Source organism: Belonocnema kinseyi, chromosome 8, assembly GCF_010883055.1.
Source record: "Belonocnema kinseyi isolate 2016_QV_RU_SX_M_011 chromosome 8, B_treatae_v1, whole genome shotgun sequence".
Classification (NCBI taxonomy): domain Eukaryota; kingdom Metazoa; phylum Arthropoda; class Insecta; order Hymenoptera; family Cynipidae; genus Belonocnema; species Belonocnema kinseyi.
In genome coordinates this window covers 92502942-92521680 of record NC_046664.1, presented here as the reverse complement: position 1 = coordinate 92521680, position 18739 = coordinate 92502942, and the positions used below count along the sequence as shown (strand labels likewise).

General features: G+C 29.5%; 2 protein-coding genes across 3 annotated transcripts in view; one reads left to right on the top strand and one right to left on the bottom strand.

Annotated features, from left to right (window-relative positions):
* The window catches only part of LOC117178075 (adenine phosphoribosyltransferase), a 9035-nt gene extending 5886 nt beyond the window's left edge, over nt 1-3149 (top strand). Inside the window, exons 3-5 of one of the 2 annotated variants that reach the window (XM_033369304.1) lie at nt 2384-2615; nt 2724-2802; nt 2880-3149. In XM_033369304.1, coding sequence (XP_033225195.1) covers nt 2384-2615; nt 2724-2802; nt 2880-3019 — 451 coding nt within the window. In that variant the 3' untranslated portion in view covers nt 3020-3149. The remainder of the gene's footprint in view (nt 1-2383; nt 2616-2723; nt 2803-2879) is intronic. The other variant, XM_033369303.1, reaches the window with a different exon arrangement.
* Nucleotides 3150-9298: 6149 nt separating this feature from the next.
* LOC117178819 (TBC1 domain family member 31) lies at nt 9299-18261 on the bottom strand. Its single transcript, XM_033370311.1, has 3 exons — nt 16193-18261; nt 13416-13645; nt 9299-9854 (listed from the first exon to the last, which is right to left on the bottom strand). The coding sequence occupies exons 1-3, from the start codon at nt 18046-18048 to the stop codon at nt 9538-9540; spliced, it is 2403 nt and encodes an 800-aa protein (XP_033226202.1). The 5' UTR covers nt 18049-18261; the 3' UTR covers nt 9299-9537.
* Between the last annotated feature and the right edge of the window lie 478 nt (nt 18262-18739).

The following is an 18739-nucleotide window of genomic DNA, read 5'->3' as shown; positions in this document are numbered from 1 at the left end:
TTAACCATAAGGAATGTCGGATTAACCAGTGGGAAGCCGTTGTTATTGATATTTACAAATAGCGTGTTTTGGCGCGCGACAGCGCAGCGGCGCGGTGTGACTGCTTGGCGCTCGAGCTCGTGCTGGGAACCCACTCGCTGAATATGCCATTCCCTCAGATTTTGGTATTCAACAAAACATTTTTTACAAAATAATTATTACACTTATTGATAAAAATGTTATATTTTATACGTCCTGCCAATCTGGACGTCAAGTTTGTTAAACACATAAATAAAGATAAAAACGTAATATATTACGTGATACTCAATTTGATATTTTACCATATATATTTTTTATAATATAATATGCTGTATTATATAAAATTTTGATGAACTCCGGTATCAAATATACCATTGGAGTACAGCAAAATGTGATCTCGAGAAATTGCCTCCTACTTCGGCATCCATAGCTTTACATATCTATCGAGCATATTATGTAACTTACCAGCAAGTTAACTGTCTAAACCCAAATGCAGAAACATTGGATCCTTTGCAATATGGATACTTTATGGTGGATAATGTGTTGTTACCACAGAAAATTTATATTTTATTACCTCCGGCAGATGAATTTGTACCAAGCTGTCGTACAACTTGCTCACGAGTTTCATCATGTTGTTGTTTAGCAGCTCAAGTGCCATGTATTTCATTTTGTTTATGTCAGAAAAATGACACATGTAAAAATAAGTACAATGGTACTAAGGACTAGAAAGATGAAAAAAAATTTTCGTTTTTTTTTATTCTGTGATATAAATGCATTTGAGATTTGTATTTGTTAGTAATATTAAAGCAATAAAACTGTTGAAAGTGTATAAATAAAAACTGATGAACGATAAGAGGTAAAGAATGTGTTACTAATTGTAATAAGCCGAAATGAATCGCGTAACTTGAAGACTGATGATTGGACTTGCGAGCGCCAAGCAAGTTACACACACCGCGCCGCTGCGCTGTCGCGCGCCAAAACACGCTATTTGTAAATATCAATAACAACGGCTTCCCACTGGTTAATCCGACATTCCTTATGGTTAATAGGTAGAGGAAGACTTAAAGAATAAGTTGATTCTTTATTTTTTTCAAAATATTCAATAGATCGAAATTATTAACATTTAAAGTTGCAAAAAATCGTCAAATTTTGAACTTTAAAAATTCATAACTTTTCAAATATGCATTTTACAAAAAAAATGACAAGGGACCATTTCTTCTTAAAATGCCTCAAATTATCTAAAAAAAATTTGTCCCATTGAAAAAAATCATTTTTTCATAATTGTTTGAGCAATTGCATTTTAAACAAAACCTAGGCACTTATCGCAAAATTAACCGGTACCATTGGATTCAGCGGGTCAAAATACATAAGACTACATAGTTTTTATCCTTTACCTCTTTAATGCATACGGGATCCTACCCAGCTCCTGGACTATGACTTTTCATCATCAAAATATGAATTTTTGCTAAGTAAATTTTCTACGAAATAGTTGAACGTTTAACAAAACAGTTGAATTTTATACCAAAAGAGATGACTTATTAATAGAATTATTGAATTTTCAACTAAACAGTTACATTTTTATCCAAGAAAGGTGTAATATCCACTTAAATATATTAATATTCTAATTAAAAAGAGAAATTAAAACAAAAATGTTTAATTTCAAATAAGTAATTTTTTACGAAATAGTTCAATTTTTAAAAAAACTGTTGTATTTTCAACAAAACAGTTGCATTTTGAATCAATTTAATAATATTTATATCTAAACTGATAATTCCAGGAGGAAGCAACTGCAAAAACAAACATAAATCAATATAATAGAAGACAAATAAATTACTAACCAGAATATTATATCAGGGTTATCGCAAAACTTCATTTAAAAAATTTTCCTAATTTTTTCCTGATCAGTTTTTCATTTTCCCTGACCATGAATAATTAAAGACCAGAATCTTAAACTTTTAACCTTTTTAACCGAGAATCATTTGTGAACGGAATAAAACAATTTCAAATTAGAAATGAACATTTTCAAATTTATTCTACTTGAGAGTTATTTAAAGTTATAGGAATTCTCTCACTTTTAAAGAATTTTTTTTTCTTAACTCCCTGACTTTTCCCTGAGCAATAAAATTCCCTGACTTTTTTTCAAATGATTGTTCGCTAGATTCGTTTTTCAAACATTTCTTTGACGCGTAAAGTTAATTTTTTATTAAATGTCTGTAAGATTACTGCTAATTATTTCTTTCATTTGCCAATTTTTTTAAATTACAGACATGAATGAAGGACCCCCTTTCCCTTGAGCTATTACGTCATTTAGGTACGGTCCCTTACGACTTAATATTTTGACTAAATATGATGTTTACATTTCTAGAGATATATTTGGGATATTCCAAAACGTAACAGCTTTAAGGGCTTTAAAAGATCTCATAATTGATCATGCTTCTTCTTTGGAAATCGATGTCGTAGTTGGTTTGGACTCAAGAGGATTTTTGCTGGGGCCCATAATCAGTCTAGAACTCGGAATACCATTCTTCCCTATCAGGAAGAAAGGAAAACTTCCGGGTAAAGTTATACAACAAAGCTATACCCTGGAATATGGAGAGGTGGTTTTATTTTTCTTTGTCCCTCTTTATTTTATTTGCTCCTAATTAAAAGACTATTTTATGTCTCACTGCGAGATCCTTTATAAATTATCAGTTTTATTTGTTTAGGATGTATTTGAAATTCAGACGGGGAATCTTAGCTCTGGAAAAAAGGCGTTAATTGTTGATGATTTATTAGCAACGGGAGGTGAGAGTTTAAAGAGATGCTAATTTAAAAATAATCCAATGGTTTACTTTTTCTTTAACCTCCTTTTGTTATTTCAGGTTCGATGACAGGAGCGATTAAATTGCTGGAAAAAACAGGAGTCAAGGTTGTTGAGTGTCTAGCAGTAATTGAATTGACATCGCTAAACGGTCGTTCAAAATTAGACGCCCCTGTACACTCTTTGATTCAATATGATTAATTAAAATTTTTAACGCATACAAGTTATTGTTCAGAATCTCTCAATGTCTAAAAAACATTCCGAAGACCATTACTAGAAAATGGCATATTTTTATATTCTGTAAATATGTGCAATTCATGTACAATAAAGTACATTTTTTACCATTAGACGATTTTTTTTCTTGAATAGTGTTGCCACGCAATGTTTGGCGGCGTGTTTGTACCCTCTTCTTTCTGGGCACATTCTTGTTTAGATAAGCATAATGTCTTAATAATATAGTTGGGCTATTTACTCTGAAATCAGATGAATCTTTGTCGACGATTGCATTAGATTTCATATGAGTTAATTTCAGATTTCATAGGATTTCATAGGATTTCATACGATTGTTTCTTTCTTGAAAGCTAAATGTGATTTCAATAGCGGCATGTCACTAATTTCAATGAACACTCTCTGAAAGTAAATATATTAAAGGACCGTATATTTTATAATAATAATAATACAAGGGCCGTTTGCCCATTATTAAGAATTTAATTTTAGGAGAGGATAGAACCCACTTTATATCAGTCAGTGGCGGACTAGGTACCTTCATTTGGGTGTGATTTCTGTTCTATAAAGCAAGTTTTATTATTAATTAAATCGAAGAATCATCAAAACATATAAGAATACTTGGCCAAAGTGTATAATATTTGCTTGAAGCCATTGTGTTAAAAATTAATTTTTTTAATAACTTTATGAAATAACAAAATCTATATTTTAATAAATCTTAGTACTGGCAAGTACTGAGTCATTACTAATATTTTAAAATGGAGATTTTTTCATAATGAGTTATAAAAAAATATTTTTTTAACCTAATATATTCATGAAAATATTTTTTACAATGAATAATTATTTCCAAATATCAGTTTTGTACAAATATCCGTTTTAATTATTGATAAAACTTGCTTTAGAAAATAAAATAGACACCAAAAGAAACGTACAATTTATTTGCTTTTTTATAAATATGAGATGCCGCACGGTACAAAACCTTTTTCTCTGGAAATAAAACTATCTCATAAATTCGAGGTTCAAACTTTTTGCCTCTTCGTCCTTCAATTTAATACATTCAATTATTTCAAATATTCCTTCACTTTAATTTCTAATATTTTGAACAGCAGGATATCAGTTAAAAAGCGAAATTAGATAAGGAAGATAATAATTAATTTTTGAAAATAATTAGATTTTTTTCTTTGTAGTATATGTTTTTTAAGTAATTACAATTTTAGGGATTGTCTTTATACCTTGTAATTTATAGAAAAATGATTTTAAATCGTTTCGTTTAAAGTTTTACGAAATAATTATGAAATATTTATAGTTTGATAAACGCAGATAATCAATACATTTCTGATGCTTTACATAATGAGAAAAAGTTCTGTTATATGAAGAGAATACAAATATTTTTTGCATAGTTGCGAATCATGGAACGACAAACAAATTAATCCTCACAAAACTTTTATTTGCTTTGGAAGTATAATTTGGAATTCATGTACAATCTTATGGGTTGATGATTAAATAGCTTATGGAGTAAAATATACGAAGTACCATTTTAGGTAAATTCCTTCTGCTCTCTCTTGTTCAATATTAAAAACATTTACATTGTTTTAAAAAAATGATGTCTTAGGGTGGCGCCGGTAGGGTTTCCCGCGTCCAAAAAAATTAGCACATTCGAAAAAATTAAAAAATTCTCACTCTGTCGCTTAAATTTGAAAATATTAATTTTTCTTAATTCTTCTCTTCTTACCGGCACAGTGAATCGTGTTTGTGGGATTTTATCAAGTTGCACATTGATTCTGTTGGCCAGAATCATTTAAAATCACGTAAGCAATCTATGCTTAAGTCACAGAATTATTTCTTACTAAAATTTATTGGTTCTTAAAGGGTATAAGACAATACGTATCTTACTTATATGCCAAAATTTTTTTTTGTAATATGATTATTTAAATTTAAAAAATTAAAACGGAGATTATACAAAAACAATACAAATTTGGTTAAAAATGTGATGTTTTTAAATATAGTATATTTATATATATTTTTCTCAATTCCCGGTAATAAGCGTTAAATTCGGAAGAATTAAGAATTTGTACTCCTATGAACATGCGATTTTTCCTCCGTCTAAAAATCTTCCAACGGGAAAATAAAAAGTACAAATCTTATTCCTCTCAATCGACTGACTAAAATTTAACGGAAGCATTTATTTAACCCATTTTTCATTATTAAATCGTTTTACAGCTTGTTAATTCGGAAAATATTCAAATTTATATTTACTTATATTTTAATAATTATTTACAAGCGTTAACAAATGCATTAATCCCTGCTAACATAGAGTAGAATGCATTACAGATGAAATAAATTCAAATGTGTGAATTTAAATAATTTTAATTCTGGAGAGGCAGACTTGAATTGATTAGAATTAAAATTTCGAAACTTATATTCCACACGAAGGAATTAAAACAATTTATGAGACATACTTAGTGAAATGATTAGAAGGAATTAAATAAACTCAATATATGACCACTTTTGCAGAACACAAAACATTTTAGTGAGGTGTGCCTACCGGTAAAATTAGAAGGAATTAAATATATAGAAATCACGTTCTCTTTTCGGGAAGAGGAAACTATGGACCAGTCGATATTGAAATAGAAATTAATTAGTTTCGGAGATATATTCTTATGATGGCATTTTAGACAGATGAAAAAATCGCACATTAAAAAGAATAAAATAATCTTCACTTTTACGCTGAAATCTGAATCGTTTTTTTTTCTCTTGTTTTTTTTTCTTCAGATTAAATCAGAACCTGCACCTTGTGGAGAAGAGAGCATTTTTTGGTTGAAAAACGTAAAGTCTCGTTTTTTTTAAATGGCGCAAGCTATGAAAAACGTAAATTAAAATTATTTTTCTAAAAAAGTTCTAAAAAACTGTGTCTTAACACTTTTTTCCATCTTGCGTTATTTTCGATATTTTTGCGAAAATTTTGATAAAATCTTTTAAGATTGATTTTTTTCTCAACAATGCAATTTTCTGGGTATCTAGAAAATAAAGAAGAGCATAATTTAACAGCCCTTTTCTGTTTTTCATCGCAACAAAAACTTGCATTGTCAAAAAAAATCTTTAACGATTTTTTACACATTTTCGCTAAAATTTGAAAAATAATGCTAGATCGGAAAAAACTTTAGAGGTATTTTTCTACAATTTTATAATATATTATTGAGGACAAGGAAGTCTACGATGTTCAGTCTCAAACACTGGGGGTATATTCTAAGGGGCAGGGTAAAACAAAAAAAAATAGTTGTATAAGGAAAACGGGCAATATTAAACATCGACATCTGGCAGTATTATATTTTGCAATAAAAACATTAAATAATTAATAAAAAAATATTTAATGAATAATTAAATCGAACTGTCTGTCGTTACAGAATTTTCCGTAACTTTAACCCCTTTTCCAGGTCGTTCAGGGCTAACGTTTTGGAATTTTCCGTAATCATAAACAGTGCTGAATAAAATATATATTGAATAGTATGTGCACCTATATGAGTATTTGCACTTAGAAACGGATATTTATTCTAAAAATTTACTAAATTATTACGCAAAATATTGTCAAAACATCTTTGGAAATACCGATTACCGCAATTCGTGACGCATCTCGGGAAATGCCGATTGCCGTAAATCTCGGCCTACATTGGAAAATAATAAGTTTAATCAGTTTACTGACCTTTTTTTTAACGTATCAGGGTGAATCACCCATCAGGCAGCATACGTATTCACATTTCCTTCGAATATACTCAGCAAACACTTGCAACCAGTAAACGTGGTTCAAGCTTTTTTGCTCGTGTAACTTGTTTGAAAAAGTTTAAAATTTAATAAATTTTACGAACCTAATTGAGGTGCTAAGAACGAGGACGACTAAATAAATCCCACTTTGGTCGCAAATCGTTTATTACAGTTACAAGCTGTTTAGGTTTTGGCCTATCAATACATTTTAGAAATATATAAAGAAAGACACTTTGTTTTGCCACAAAACGTGGTTTAAGTTGAGGTGGTTTCTGAGAAATGATTATGAGCACTGTGTAAAAGCCCTTTTTTTCGTCTTATTAAGTGAAATAATGATGAGGATTAAACTCGTATTTTATGTTTCGTGTGATTTTTTATATTAAAAGATGATTTTCAAAGTTTTTGGGTAGGTTTCAGATACTTTTCAAGAATTCAATTTCCTAAGTTAGAGACGACATTCTCTAATTTCCCATCCTAAGTCAATGTTTCTATGGAAGCACCACGAGCCCACTTCTTTTTCTAGGACAACACTGTATATAACCACTTTTTCACTGCTTGTATTCATTTTTTATTAACTTTATACGTTATAATTCATCCGAAAGCATTCTTTTTTAATAAATAAGAATTGTATATGAACTAAATCTACATTTATTTCATAATGACAATTCGGAAAGTTAGAAATCGATAGCGAAATGTAATCAGAGAAGTGGAAGCTTGTATGGATTTCAAATTTGATTTTTTGCAAAAATTTTAGAGCCCGAGAATTATTTCCATCTCAAATTTCACACACACATATTTTTAAACACAGGCCGACTTCACAACAGGATTAGTCTTTGCATTTTTTAGTATAAAAAAAGGTCATGATAAAGTTCTGAAATGGAGGAAAAACTGCAAAAAAATTTGTATGTAAACCTTATTTATTTATGGAAACAAAATATTTTGTTTTACCGCCTCTGCTGCTACTTTAGCTTTGTTCGCAGCCATTTAAAAAACTGTTAATATATTCGGTATGGTTATGAAAACTGAATGAGAATATGCGAATGAAAATGTATCTAAAATATTCAAGTTTAAAACCAATTCAATTAAAAAAATTCCAATTGAGAAAAAAACCATTTTTTAATATATAACTATATTTAACTGCTTATATTCAAAACTAAATAACTTGAAACTGAATTGTTTGAAATAGATAACCTTGAATAGTAAACATCTCAGCCGACTTAATTTAAACATTGAACGTCACAAATGTAATTGTTCTATTTTGAAGTTATTTCATTTGAAAGTATAATCATTCAATTTTGATGTATATTCCTGTGCAAATTGCAAATGATGTTTCATTATGAAAAAATTAATTTGTTAATAATATTTCGAATGATTAAAAAAAAAGAAAAAAAGTGTTGACGAATAAATAAAAATAAACTATCTATTCTTTCAGAAAAAATCGAGTAAGATTAAGAGATATATAAAGGTTTTCAAATGACTGAAAAATAATTTAAAACCTGAAAGGATTTAAATTTTATTTTTGGTTTTTTGAAGATTTTAAACAATAAATTTAGAAGCTTGCTGAGTATTTTAAAATGGCTTGAAAAGGATGAAACAAATTATTAAGATTTTCGAAGAAAATTAAAAAGGGTTTTCTATTCTGAATAATTAACTTCAAGAAAATATTTTTAAAAATTTGAAAGGATTTTCAAAATTGTCAAAACAGAATCTGTAACATTTGAAGGCAACTTTTGAACTTTAAAGGATTTTAAAATAATTTTAGAAAAATGTTGCATATTTTTCATAAATATTAGATACCTGGGAAAATTAAAACACATTTTTTAATTTTAAAAACTAGTTAAAAAATAATATGTAAAAGATTTCAAAAGAAACACAGGTGTTGATTATTGAATAAGAATGGAACAATTGTAAATTTTTTACCATTTAAAATCAAATTAATTTACATTCGAATATAACAAATTTTTAGTTAAACCAAATTATAATCGGTCAATTTGTATTGCTGCTGAATTTTATAACTAGGATTTAAAAATTTAGAATCCTTGAACTGTACAACTTATAAAAGTTTAAATTTTTAAATTTCACAACTTTCACAGCTTTCATTTTATCTATTTTTTTTCATTTTATTTATTTTTTTAGATTCAAGAGTTTGAATGTTTCAATCGTAGTCATCGACAAAAAATTGTTGTGAACCGGGAAAATGCCGGGAATTTGTTTCCTGGAATCAAACGGCCACCCTGCTTTCGATGCAAAAATTATGGCGAATTTTTTATACGTACAACTGCTCAAAATCTCTTGTTGAATCCTACTGACTCACTCACGATTTCGAAATAGTTTAAAAGATTCTGCTGAATTCACTCGATTTTTGCTCATTTCAAAAATTGGATATTTTTCAAAAGATTCGCTCAGATACCACTGTTTTCAGATCATGTCACAAAGTGTTATGCTTGTTACATTTCCCTTCATATCGATTTCAAACGATAAAATATCAGATTGATAGTTATGTACAAAATATTTATTTTCAATTACCTCCTGCTCTAATATAGAACTTCACAAAATGTGTTGCATTACAAAAATATGTGATAATCCCATAAAATTAGTATAAAATTTTTAGTTCTTTTTCTTGACATTTTCCTATAATTCGACAGTAAATTTCTTTTCTGTACAGAGTATTAAAAAATAAGTGTTTCTAGTTATTTATCTAATGTTAAATAATTATGATTGCTATAGTTGTATAATTATATATTTCTATTCAGTCTATTCTCTAATTGTTTATTACAAACATTTCTTTTAGAAGTATTTGTTTTCAAGTTTCCCAATAAATTATATACTTCAGATTCTAATCGTTGTACCTGATTTCGCAATCTTTCACACTTCTCTTGATTATCTGACTCTCTTATCTCAATATCGGATCTACGATTTCTCTTGTCTGTTTCAAAATATTGAGGTCCAGAATGCTTGTTTCCCTTCAACCCTCGTTGGATATTTTGTCCAGAGATATCCGAAAAATGGTATTGGTGGTGACGTACTTGTTTTTCTAAACACTTTTCGACTTCTGCAAAAAATGAATGGTAATTAGAATAGTGCTGCGAAATAAAGAAGGAGTAAATTTTATCATATAAAGTGCTCGAATCGACTAGGAGGTTTAAAAAATCGGATAAAATTATGAAGAGTAGTCGCATGGAATTTGGAACACAGTCATAAAAAGTCGCATCAAAATTTTAAAGATAATGAAAAAAGCAGTATTAGACATCGAATGGCTGAAATAATAACTTTATTTGTTTAAGAATATAGAGTAAATAAGTCTCATAGATTTTTAAGTATTCTTTTTGTGCGATAAAAATAAACATTAAAGTTAAAACAATTTTTCTAAAATAGTTATTTAGCTTGCAGGATTCTGAACCTGAGTTTAAACTATTTCTTTCTGAACTCTTAATCTTGTAAAAATGGTTTATTTTCAAATGAGATAAATTTAATAGTCACATTAATTTTGAAATTCAGGAACAATCATTTTGAATATTTTCAACTTTAAGTTAATCAGTAATTGAGGCTTTTAATTTGAGAATGTAAACTCTGAATATGAAATAATTCATTTGAACATCATTTTGACTTCACAGCCCAAAATGCTCTCGAAACAAGGGAAATAATGGAATTTTTCACGAAAATAGGTTAATGATAAGGGTATCAATTCTTTTAAATAAAATTAATATAGCCAGAACATTTATTTCAATATGAAAAGTTTTAAATTTCTATAATATTTCAAGTAGAAATATATTGCATTTTCAACAAGGAAGTTGAATTTTCAATCAAAAGAGATGAGTTTTTAACGAAAGAGTTGAGTTTTCAAGTTAAGAAGTCGAATGATTTAGAAAACAGTTGACTTTTGAGCCTGAAAGATTATTTTTTAATCAAATAGTTTAGTAAAAAAAAATTTCTACCAAAAAGTTTCATTCACAACAGAATAGTTAAGAACTTTCAGGCAAAAGAGGCAAAATTTCAACAAAATAGTTGAATTTTTTACCAAATAGTTCAGTTTTCACCCAAAATACCAATTTTGTAGAAAGCAGTTAAATTTTTTGTACAAAAGATTATTGACAACCATTTTGAACCAAAATAGTTGAATTTTCAAGCAAAAAATACCAATTTATATATCATAATTAATACATATATTTATACAAAAACATTCTAGAGTAAAATAAACATATTCTTTTTTTTGGTTGAGGATTCAAACTATTTTCTTCCAATTCGTCTTTTTTGGTAGAATTAAGCTATTTTTGGTATAAAATTAAAATAATTTTTGATTGATATATCAAATATCACTTTTTTCGTTAAGAATTCATCCATTTTTGCTAAAAATTCGACTACTTAGTTCAACTACTTTGTTCAAAATGCATTTGATTGGTTGATGATTCATTATTTTAGTTGACAAACCTTTTTTTGTTCGTAAATTATTTTCTTAAAAATTACGTTTTCTATTTGAAAATTAGTTGGTTTTACAGGAAATGTAACTCGAACATGCTTGGGAGAATATTTAATATTCTTGATGACCAACTCCTCTGTTTTGTTTAAAATTCATTTGAAAAATTCAAACAGTTAGTTCCAAATTCATGTACTTTGTTTAAAATCCATCTATTTTAGTAGACAATTCATCTAGTTAATTGAAAATTTATTTTTTCTTATTTAGAATTATTTTTTTTTACTGAAAATGTAACGCTTCCATTTATTGTCATAAACTTGTATTTTCTTTATAGAAATTTAATCTTCTTGGTTGAAAATTATACTTTTACTTTGATTTAATTGAAAATTAAGTTTTTTACTGAAAAAAATAATTATTCTATTTTTAGTTGAAAATGTATCTGTTTTATGTGGAAATTCAACTATTTGTTGAAAATACGTCTTTTTCGCAAAATAGAACTCTCTTTAGTTGAAACCTCATATTTTTAGATTAAAATTAATTTCTGCGGTGTAAAAAGTGAGTATTTTGTTAAACATTAGTTTCTTTTTTGGTTGAAAACTTATTTTATTAAATGAAAATTTAAGTATTTTATGTTTGGTAGAAAATTGATCATTTTAGTCGAAAATTCATGTATCTAGTTATAAGAAAGAATATTTAGTTAAAAATTCGTTTTTTTTTTTTGTAAAGGAAACTGATCTTTTGGGTTGAAAATTCCTCTATTTGATAAAAACTTTCATATTTTTATTGAAAATTCATCACTATGATTAAGAATTAATTTCTTTGACTGCAAATTCGTTTCTTTTTATTTGAAATTTAATTGTTTTAGCTTTAGATGTAACTATTCCATTTTCGCTTGAAAATTTATATTTTTAGTTAAAAGTTTATTAATTTTGCTGAAAACTCTTTTTCTTTCTATAAAATTTACTTTTCCAACTGGAACATTAACTATTCTAGTTTTGAATTCTAAATTTATCTTTTTTAGTTGAAAATTGATATAATTTATTAAAGCTGTATCTTTCTTGGTAGTAAATTCATCTTTTGGTTTTAAAATTGAATTATTTTGTGGAGAATTCATTTTTTTGGTTGAAAATTGTTTTAACTAAAAATTTAATACTTCGATTTTTTGTTGAATTTTGGTTGGAAATTGATCTATTTTAGATGAAAATTCATGTACTTTGTGGGAAATGAGTATTTTTTGGTATAAAATTAATCTTTTGTGTGAAAAATTCAACTAACTATTGTAGTAACCCTAAATGAAGCAAACAAAATTTAAATAATGTAATTATTATTAACACAGATAGACAATACGATTGTTTAAATCCTAATTCAAAATGCTTGTACGTGCTCATTCAATTCTCAAATCACATAAAGGTCGAGCATATTCTCGAGCATATTCTCATGTTCGTGAGAATTTCTCCAAGCACTCATACTCTTTAGAATACTACTGAAGAGTTGAATTTTGAAGAAATATTGTCCTTAGCAAAAAATATGAATGTTTAAACAAACAGCTTATTTTTCAACGAAATAGTTGGAGTGGGAATCAAAAGAGACGAGTTTTCATCAAAATAGATGAATTTTGTAACCAATCATTCAATTTTCATGAGAAAAAGACGAATTTATTTAAGCCAGTTCAATCTTTAACAAATAAGTTTATTTTCAACCAAGAAATATAACTTCTCTACCATAAAAGAGAATTTCTATCAAAATAGTCGATTTTTTAAACAAAAAGAATAAACTTTCAATCAAAAATAGTTTGATTTTCTTATTCGGTTTTATTAATTCAGTAATTGAATAAAATACTATTTAACTTGAACATTTCGACTTCAAAATATGCAACTGTTAAAGCTTGTTGTTTGAAAAAAATAAAACTTTGAATACAGATTCATGAAAGTAGAAATTGTTTAATTTCAAACGCTATTAATTAAAAACTTTTTAAGTATAAAAAGCTTCAATGATAAATTATTCAATTCTTAATTTTCCCAATTAAAATGGTATCATTTTTTTATAGTTTCGAATTTCAATTTTGAAAGTTTCACTGTAATTAAAATTGCAACTAAATTTAGCGAACTTCTGGGAAAAACGGAAAAAATCAATTAGTCGCATTTTTTGAAAAATATCGAGAAAAGTCGCACGATCCGAGCTCTGAATATATTATCTTGCCTTTAAGTCTAGATCGGTGAACTTGTTCTACGAAATTTTTAGCTTCAGTACGGAGCCTCCTTTCTTCAGCTAATCGCATTCCTTGAATCCTGGATTCTTCTAAACTCTGCTCTTCTTCCTCGAGCCTCTGTAGGTATTCCATATTATCTGCACTTAAAACTATTCTTGGATATTCGTCTTGAAGAAACTGGAGATAAGGTCCTTCAGAAGGCAGTATATACATTTTATTTCTAAAAAAAATGTTCTATCTTTAAAATTGAGAATTATTTTTTATATCAGAAAAAAAGAGTGTGAAAGAGCAATGATTCTAAAAATGGGATAATAAATATTAGGGTATGTTTGTAAACTACGTTACCTGTCTAAAACTATGGTTCGTAACAAAGGGAGAAGTTACGAAGAAGTTGATATGGGCCCTATGCAAGAATTTAGTGATAACTTAGTGCTAATTTAGTCTATCAAAAAAAAAACCCTGATATTTCCAGGGTTTTCCAGGGATATAAAAATTCCCTGACAAAACCAGGTGTTCCAGGTACGTAGACGCCCTAAATAAGTATTTGGTTTATTCTTTTTCATAAAAAATAAATTAATAGGCTCGCGCAAGACTAATCGTTAAAAGTAAACTATTTTCTAAAAACATTCGACCCATTGAAAATTCATATTTCATGGTTGAAAATGTAAGACCTTTAAAAAAATTCTTCTTCTTGTGTTGAAAAAATCATCTATTTTCGAAGAAAAAATTTTTTGATTAAAAATTCAATTATTTTGCTAAAATCGCAAAAGATTCTGACTTTAAATCTTAAACGTTTGATATTGAATTCAATATGTTTCGGACGAGGTAGAGAAATAAAACTTTTTTAAGTATCTTTTGACATGAAATAGAACCATTCTGAAGCATAAAATTTTAGGCCTGGATGTGAGGGGATTTTTTTTAAATTTTCATTATGCTCGGGGTTGAAGGCGAAGGTGTTTAGGATGACATAGGGGAATGAATTTTTTTTTTAGTATTTTGGTCATCAAATAAAACCATTCTGAAGCATAAACTTTTAGGTCTGGATGTTAGGGGATTTTTTAAGAATTTTTTTCAGTTTTTCACTATTTTAGGGGTTGAAAACGAGGGTATTCCGAAAGACATAGGAGAATGAAACTTTTTTTAATGTATCTGGACATCAAATGGAAGCAATCGGAAGCATACAATTTTAGGTCTGGATGTTAGGGTATTTGTTAACAATTATTTTCAGTTTTTCATTATTCTAGGGGTTGAAAACGAGGGTATTCCGAAAGACTTAGGAGAATGAAACTTTTTTTATTGTCTTTGTACATCAAATGGAATCATTTTGAAGCGTATAATTTTAGATTTTTAGGTCTGGATGTTAGGGGATTTTTTTAGAATTTTTTTCAGTTTTTCATTATTTTAGGGGTTGAAAACGAGGGTATTCCGAAAGACATAGGAGAATGAAACTTTTTTCAGTGTCTTTGGACATTAAATGGAACCATTTTGAAGTATATAATTTTAGGTGTGGATGTTAGGGGTTTCATTAAGAATTTTTTTTCAGTTTTTCCCTATTTTAGGGGTGGAAAACGAGGGTATTCCGAAAGAGATAGGAGAATGAAAATTTTTTTTAGTGCCTTTGGACATCAAATGGAATCATTTTGAAGCGTATAATTTTAGATTTTTAGATCTGGATGTTAGGGAATTTTTTTAGAATTTTTTTCAGTTTTTCATTATTTTAGGGGTTGAAAACGAGGATATTCCGAAAGACATAGGAGAATGAAACTTTTTGTAGTGTCTTTGGGGATCAAATGAAATTATTCTGAAGCATAAACTTTTAGGTCTAGACGTTAGGGGATTTGTTAAGAATTTTTTTTCAGTTTTTCCCTATTTTAGGGGAGGGGGGGGCGTGGGTATTTCGGACGAGATATGAGAATGAAACTTTTTTTAGTGCCTTTGGACATTAAAACTGGATGTTAGGAGGTTTTTTTACAATTTTTTCCAGTTTTTCACTATTTTAGGGGTTAAAAACGAGGGTATTCCGAAAGACATAGGAGAATGAAACTTGTTTTTGTGTCTTTGGGGATCAAACGGAATCATTCTGAAGCATACATTTTTAGGTTTGGATGTTAGGGGATTTTTTTAGAATTTTTTTCAGTTTTGTACTATTTTAGGGGTAAAAAACGTGGGTATTTCGGACGAAATAGGAAAATGAAACTTTTTTTAGTGTATCTGGACATCAAATGGAACCATTATGTAGCATACATTTTTAGGTCTGGATGTTAGGGGATTTGTTAAGAATTTTTTTCAATTTTTCATTATTTTAGGGGTTGAAAACGAGGGTATTTCGAAAGACATAGGAGAATGAAACTTTTTTTATTGTCTTTGGACAACAAATGGAACCATTCTGAAGCATAACATTTGAGGTCTGGATGTTAGGGGATTTATTAAGAATTTTTTCAGTTTTTCAATATTTTAGGGGTTGAAAACGTGAGTATTCCGAAAGACATGCATACATTTGAGGTATGGAGGTTAGGGGATTTTTTTATAACTTTTTTCAATTTTTCATTATATTAGGGGTAGAAAACGTGGGTATTTCGGACGAGATAGGAGAATGAAACTTTTTTTAGTGCCTTTGGACATCAAATGGAACCATTTTGAAGCATATAATTTTAGGTCTGGATGTTAGGGTATAGTATAGTATAGTCTACGCTTAGGTTACTTGGGGCAGGATAAAAAACAGTCAAAAGACGGTAAAGTAGTTTCTGGACGGTCCCTTGATACATACCTAAGATAACGACTAGGATGAACTTTATCAGAAACTTGTTGCTCCAGTCGATGTGCTACTCTCAATAGATCCTTAACTCGAACATGTCCTTGAGTGCTGTAAAATCTTTCAAATTCCTCAGGAGATTTGAGACTCGAAATTATGGTTTCTCTGGCACAAATACTATAAGCAAGTGTACACATCAGCAAAAGCGATGGCTTGCAATAGGAGAGCAAATGGTCCCACAGAATTAGCCATTCGTCAGCAGAAAGTACTTCACTCAAAGTGGTACGAAGAAGAGGCCACGCATATTCAGTGGAAGTAATTTTTCTCTCGCAAAAAACGTTCAGAAGACTTGGATCAGTTTCCAAAAGAATATTTTCAATAATCGCCAGGATATTCAAAGGCGGAAGAGGATGATATTCAAACCACTTTTGGCAGTAGTTTACCAGAACAGAGAGAACTGCTTCGAAGGCAAGGACTGGATCTTTCTGGAAAACTACAGTAAATGGAAACACCAGTCCCGGCAAAATGGTGCTGTTCGCCATAAAAGGACACCATTGTAGAAGTTTCTCGAGAGTTATGGACAGTAAAGAAGCTTTGCTTTTATTAGAAAGAGGATAATTTTTAAGCAAGTCCACTCTAACATTCTCCGACAGTTGATTCCCCAAAGAAACATAAGCTTGTCGATTAGCTGGTAATTGCAATACAGTCGCCCAAACTAACATTCTATGCTTTTCAGGGTATTCTCCAAACTCTTTCAGTATTGGCAACAATCTCGCCAACTTTAATTCCTCTTTCACGCTTTCTTTAATGCACTGCAAATGATCCGTTGTAAGATGAGATCTCAGTTTACTAGACTCTTTCGCTTTCGCACTCTCTTTCCTCTTCACATTGACAATTCTCTCCAAATTGGTCAAAACTAAAATCCCTTCTTGATCCACATGAGCTGCGAATTTCCCCGAACTGGAAACCGCGACTCGTTTTATTCGATGCAAAATGCCACAGCAATTTTTCAAGAAACTTGAAGACATCAGATCCAAAAATTTCAGATTACAGTCTGAAGATAAAATTGCAACGACTTTATTCGCTCCACCATCAAGTGGTTGTGGAACGATTGCGAGTTGCTTTGCTCCAGGGAGTTCTTTGAAATCCAAGCTTTTTAGTAAATTCCAATCATGAGTATTAAAAACAAGAATTTTGTTCTGGACCCCAGCGATGATCATGGCTCTGCCATCCTTTGTGAAGACGAAATCTTTAACGTTGCGGAATCCGAAATGTTTCGTATTTACTTTAAAATCATTTCCAAACTGTTGGAAAGTCCAGGCTTGAATAATATCGTTTGGATAAAGGACAGCGATTAATCCTTGGCTTGAAAACGAGGCTTTTTTGAGACACATGCGTTCTGTATTGAGTCTTAATTGGTGAATTTTACAATAGCATCTTAGATCCCATATTATAGCTTCCTTAGAAGAGGATGTAAGACAATAATGCTTGTAAAAAGACGCGTAAGTGGGTTGAATTGTGTGACCAACGAGTAGGCAGAAATTTCTGAGAGAATCTAACCTCAAAACTTTAACCTCCGATGAATTAAGTCCTGCGAGAAGTTCATTTTTATTGACAGGATTAAAGGCGATGAAAGTGCAGAAACCGATTGATCCTAATTTTCGATAGGAAGGAGTTTCGTAACCTAATTCAATGTAGTAAACATTTCCTTTTGAATCGACTGTGATTAAAGTTTCCTCGTCGTTGCTGAAAGCTAAATAGGCAAAATTGACTCTGATTATGGAGGAAGAGCCTTTTTTTATGTTTGCCTCAAGCTTGTGGTGATTTCCACAAGCATATTTTTTTAAATCTTGCCACTTTTCATCGCTCATTGTGCCGAGAATGCTTTTAGAGGTTAGGTTAACTGCCAGGAAACATTAGATGCATTAAACAAACTCAGTAAATAGAACATTTTTTAGGAAATTTATGCCTTTTTTATGTATTTCTGCAATTTAAACACATTTCGAAGTTCAGTTTGTTCATGGAAATCTGTAACACTTTCACCACTTTTTGACAGTTGCACGACCCGCACGTCAAACTTTGTTGTGTGTGGTTACAGCAAAAATAGCAGTGACGTATATACACACATGAGGGCCTTGGATTTATTTTTTTATATTTTAACATAAGTGTTAAAAAATAGCTGATTATCAATCGACATTTTATTAACGGATCAAAAATGTTTCAAATAACATTTAACGAATTAAAGAAAATTAACCTTTTAATCGTAAAGTTATAGCCTTTTTATTATTTTCTCTTGATTTATATACGTCATTGGCATTTGGAAGTTTTAGGAATTTAATGCAGTCAGCCAACTGCCAGCGTTAGAAAAAAATGGGGGCGAAATTTTCACCTGGCGTCCAAGTGCCTGGATCATTTAGGCATTCATAAATTTAAAATTCCTTGAAATCTTTTTAAATACCATAAAATCTTTAAAATTTTTGAAAATACCTTGAGATATTTGAACATACTTGAAACCCTACCCTACGAAATCCCTTTCTTCTGGTGAATAAATTAAAATACCCT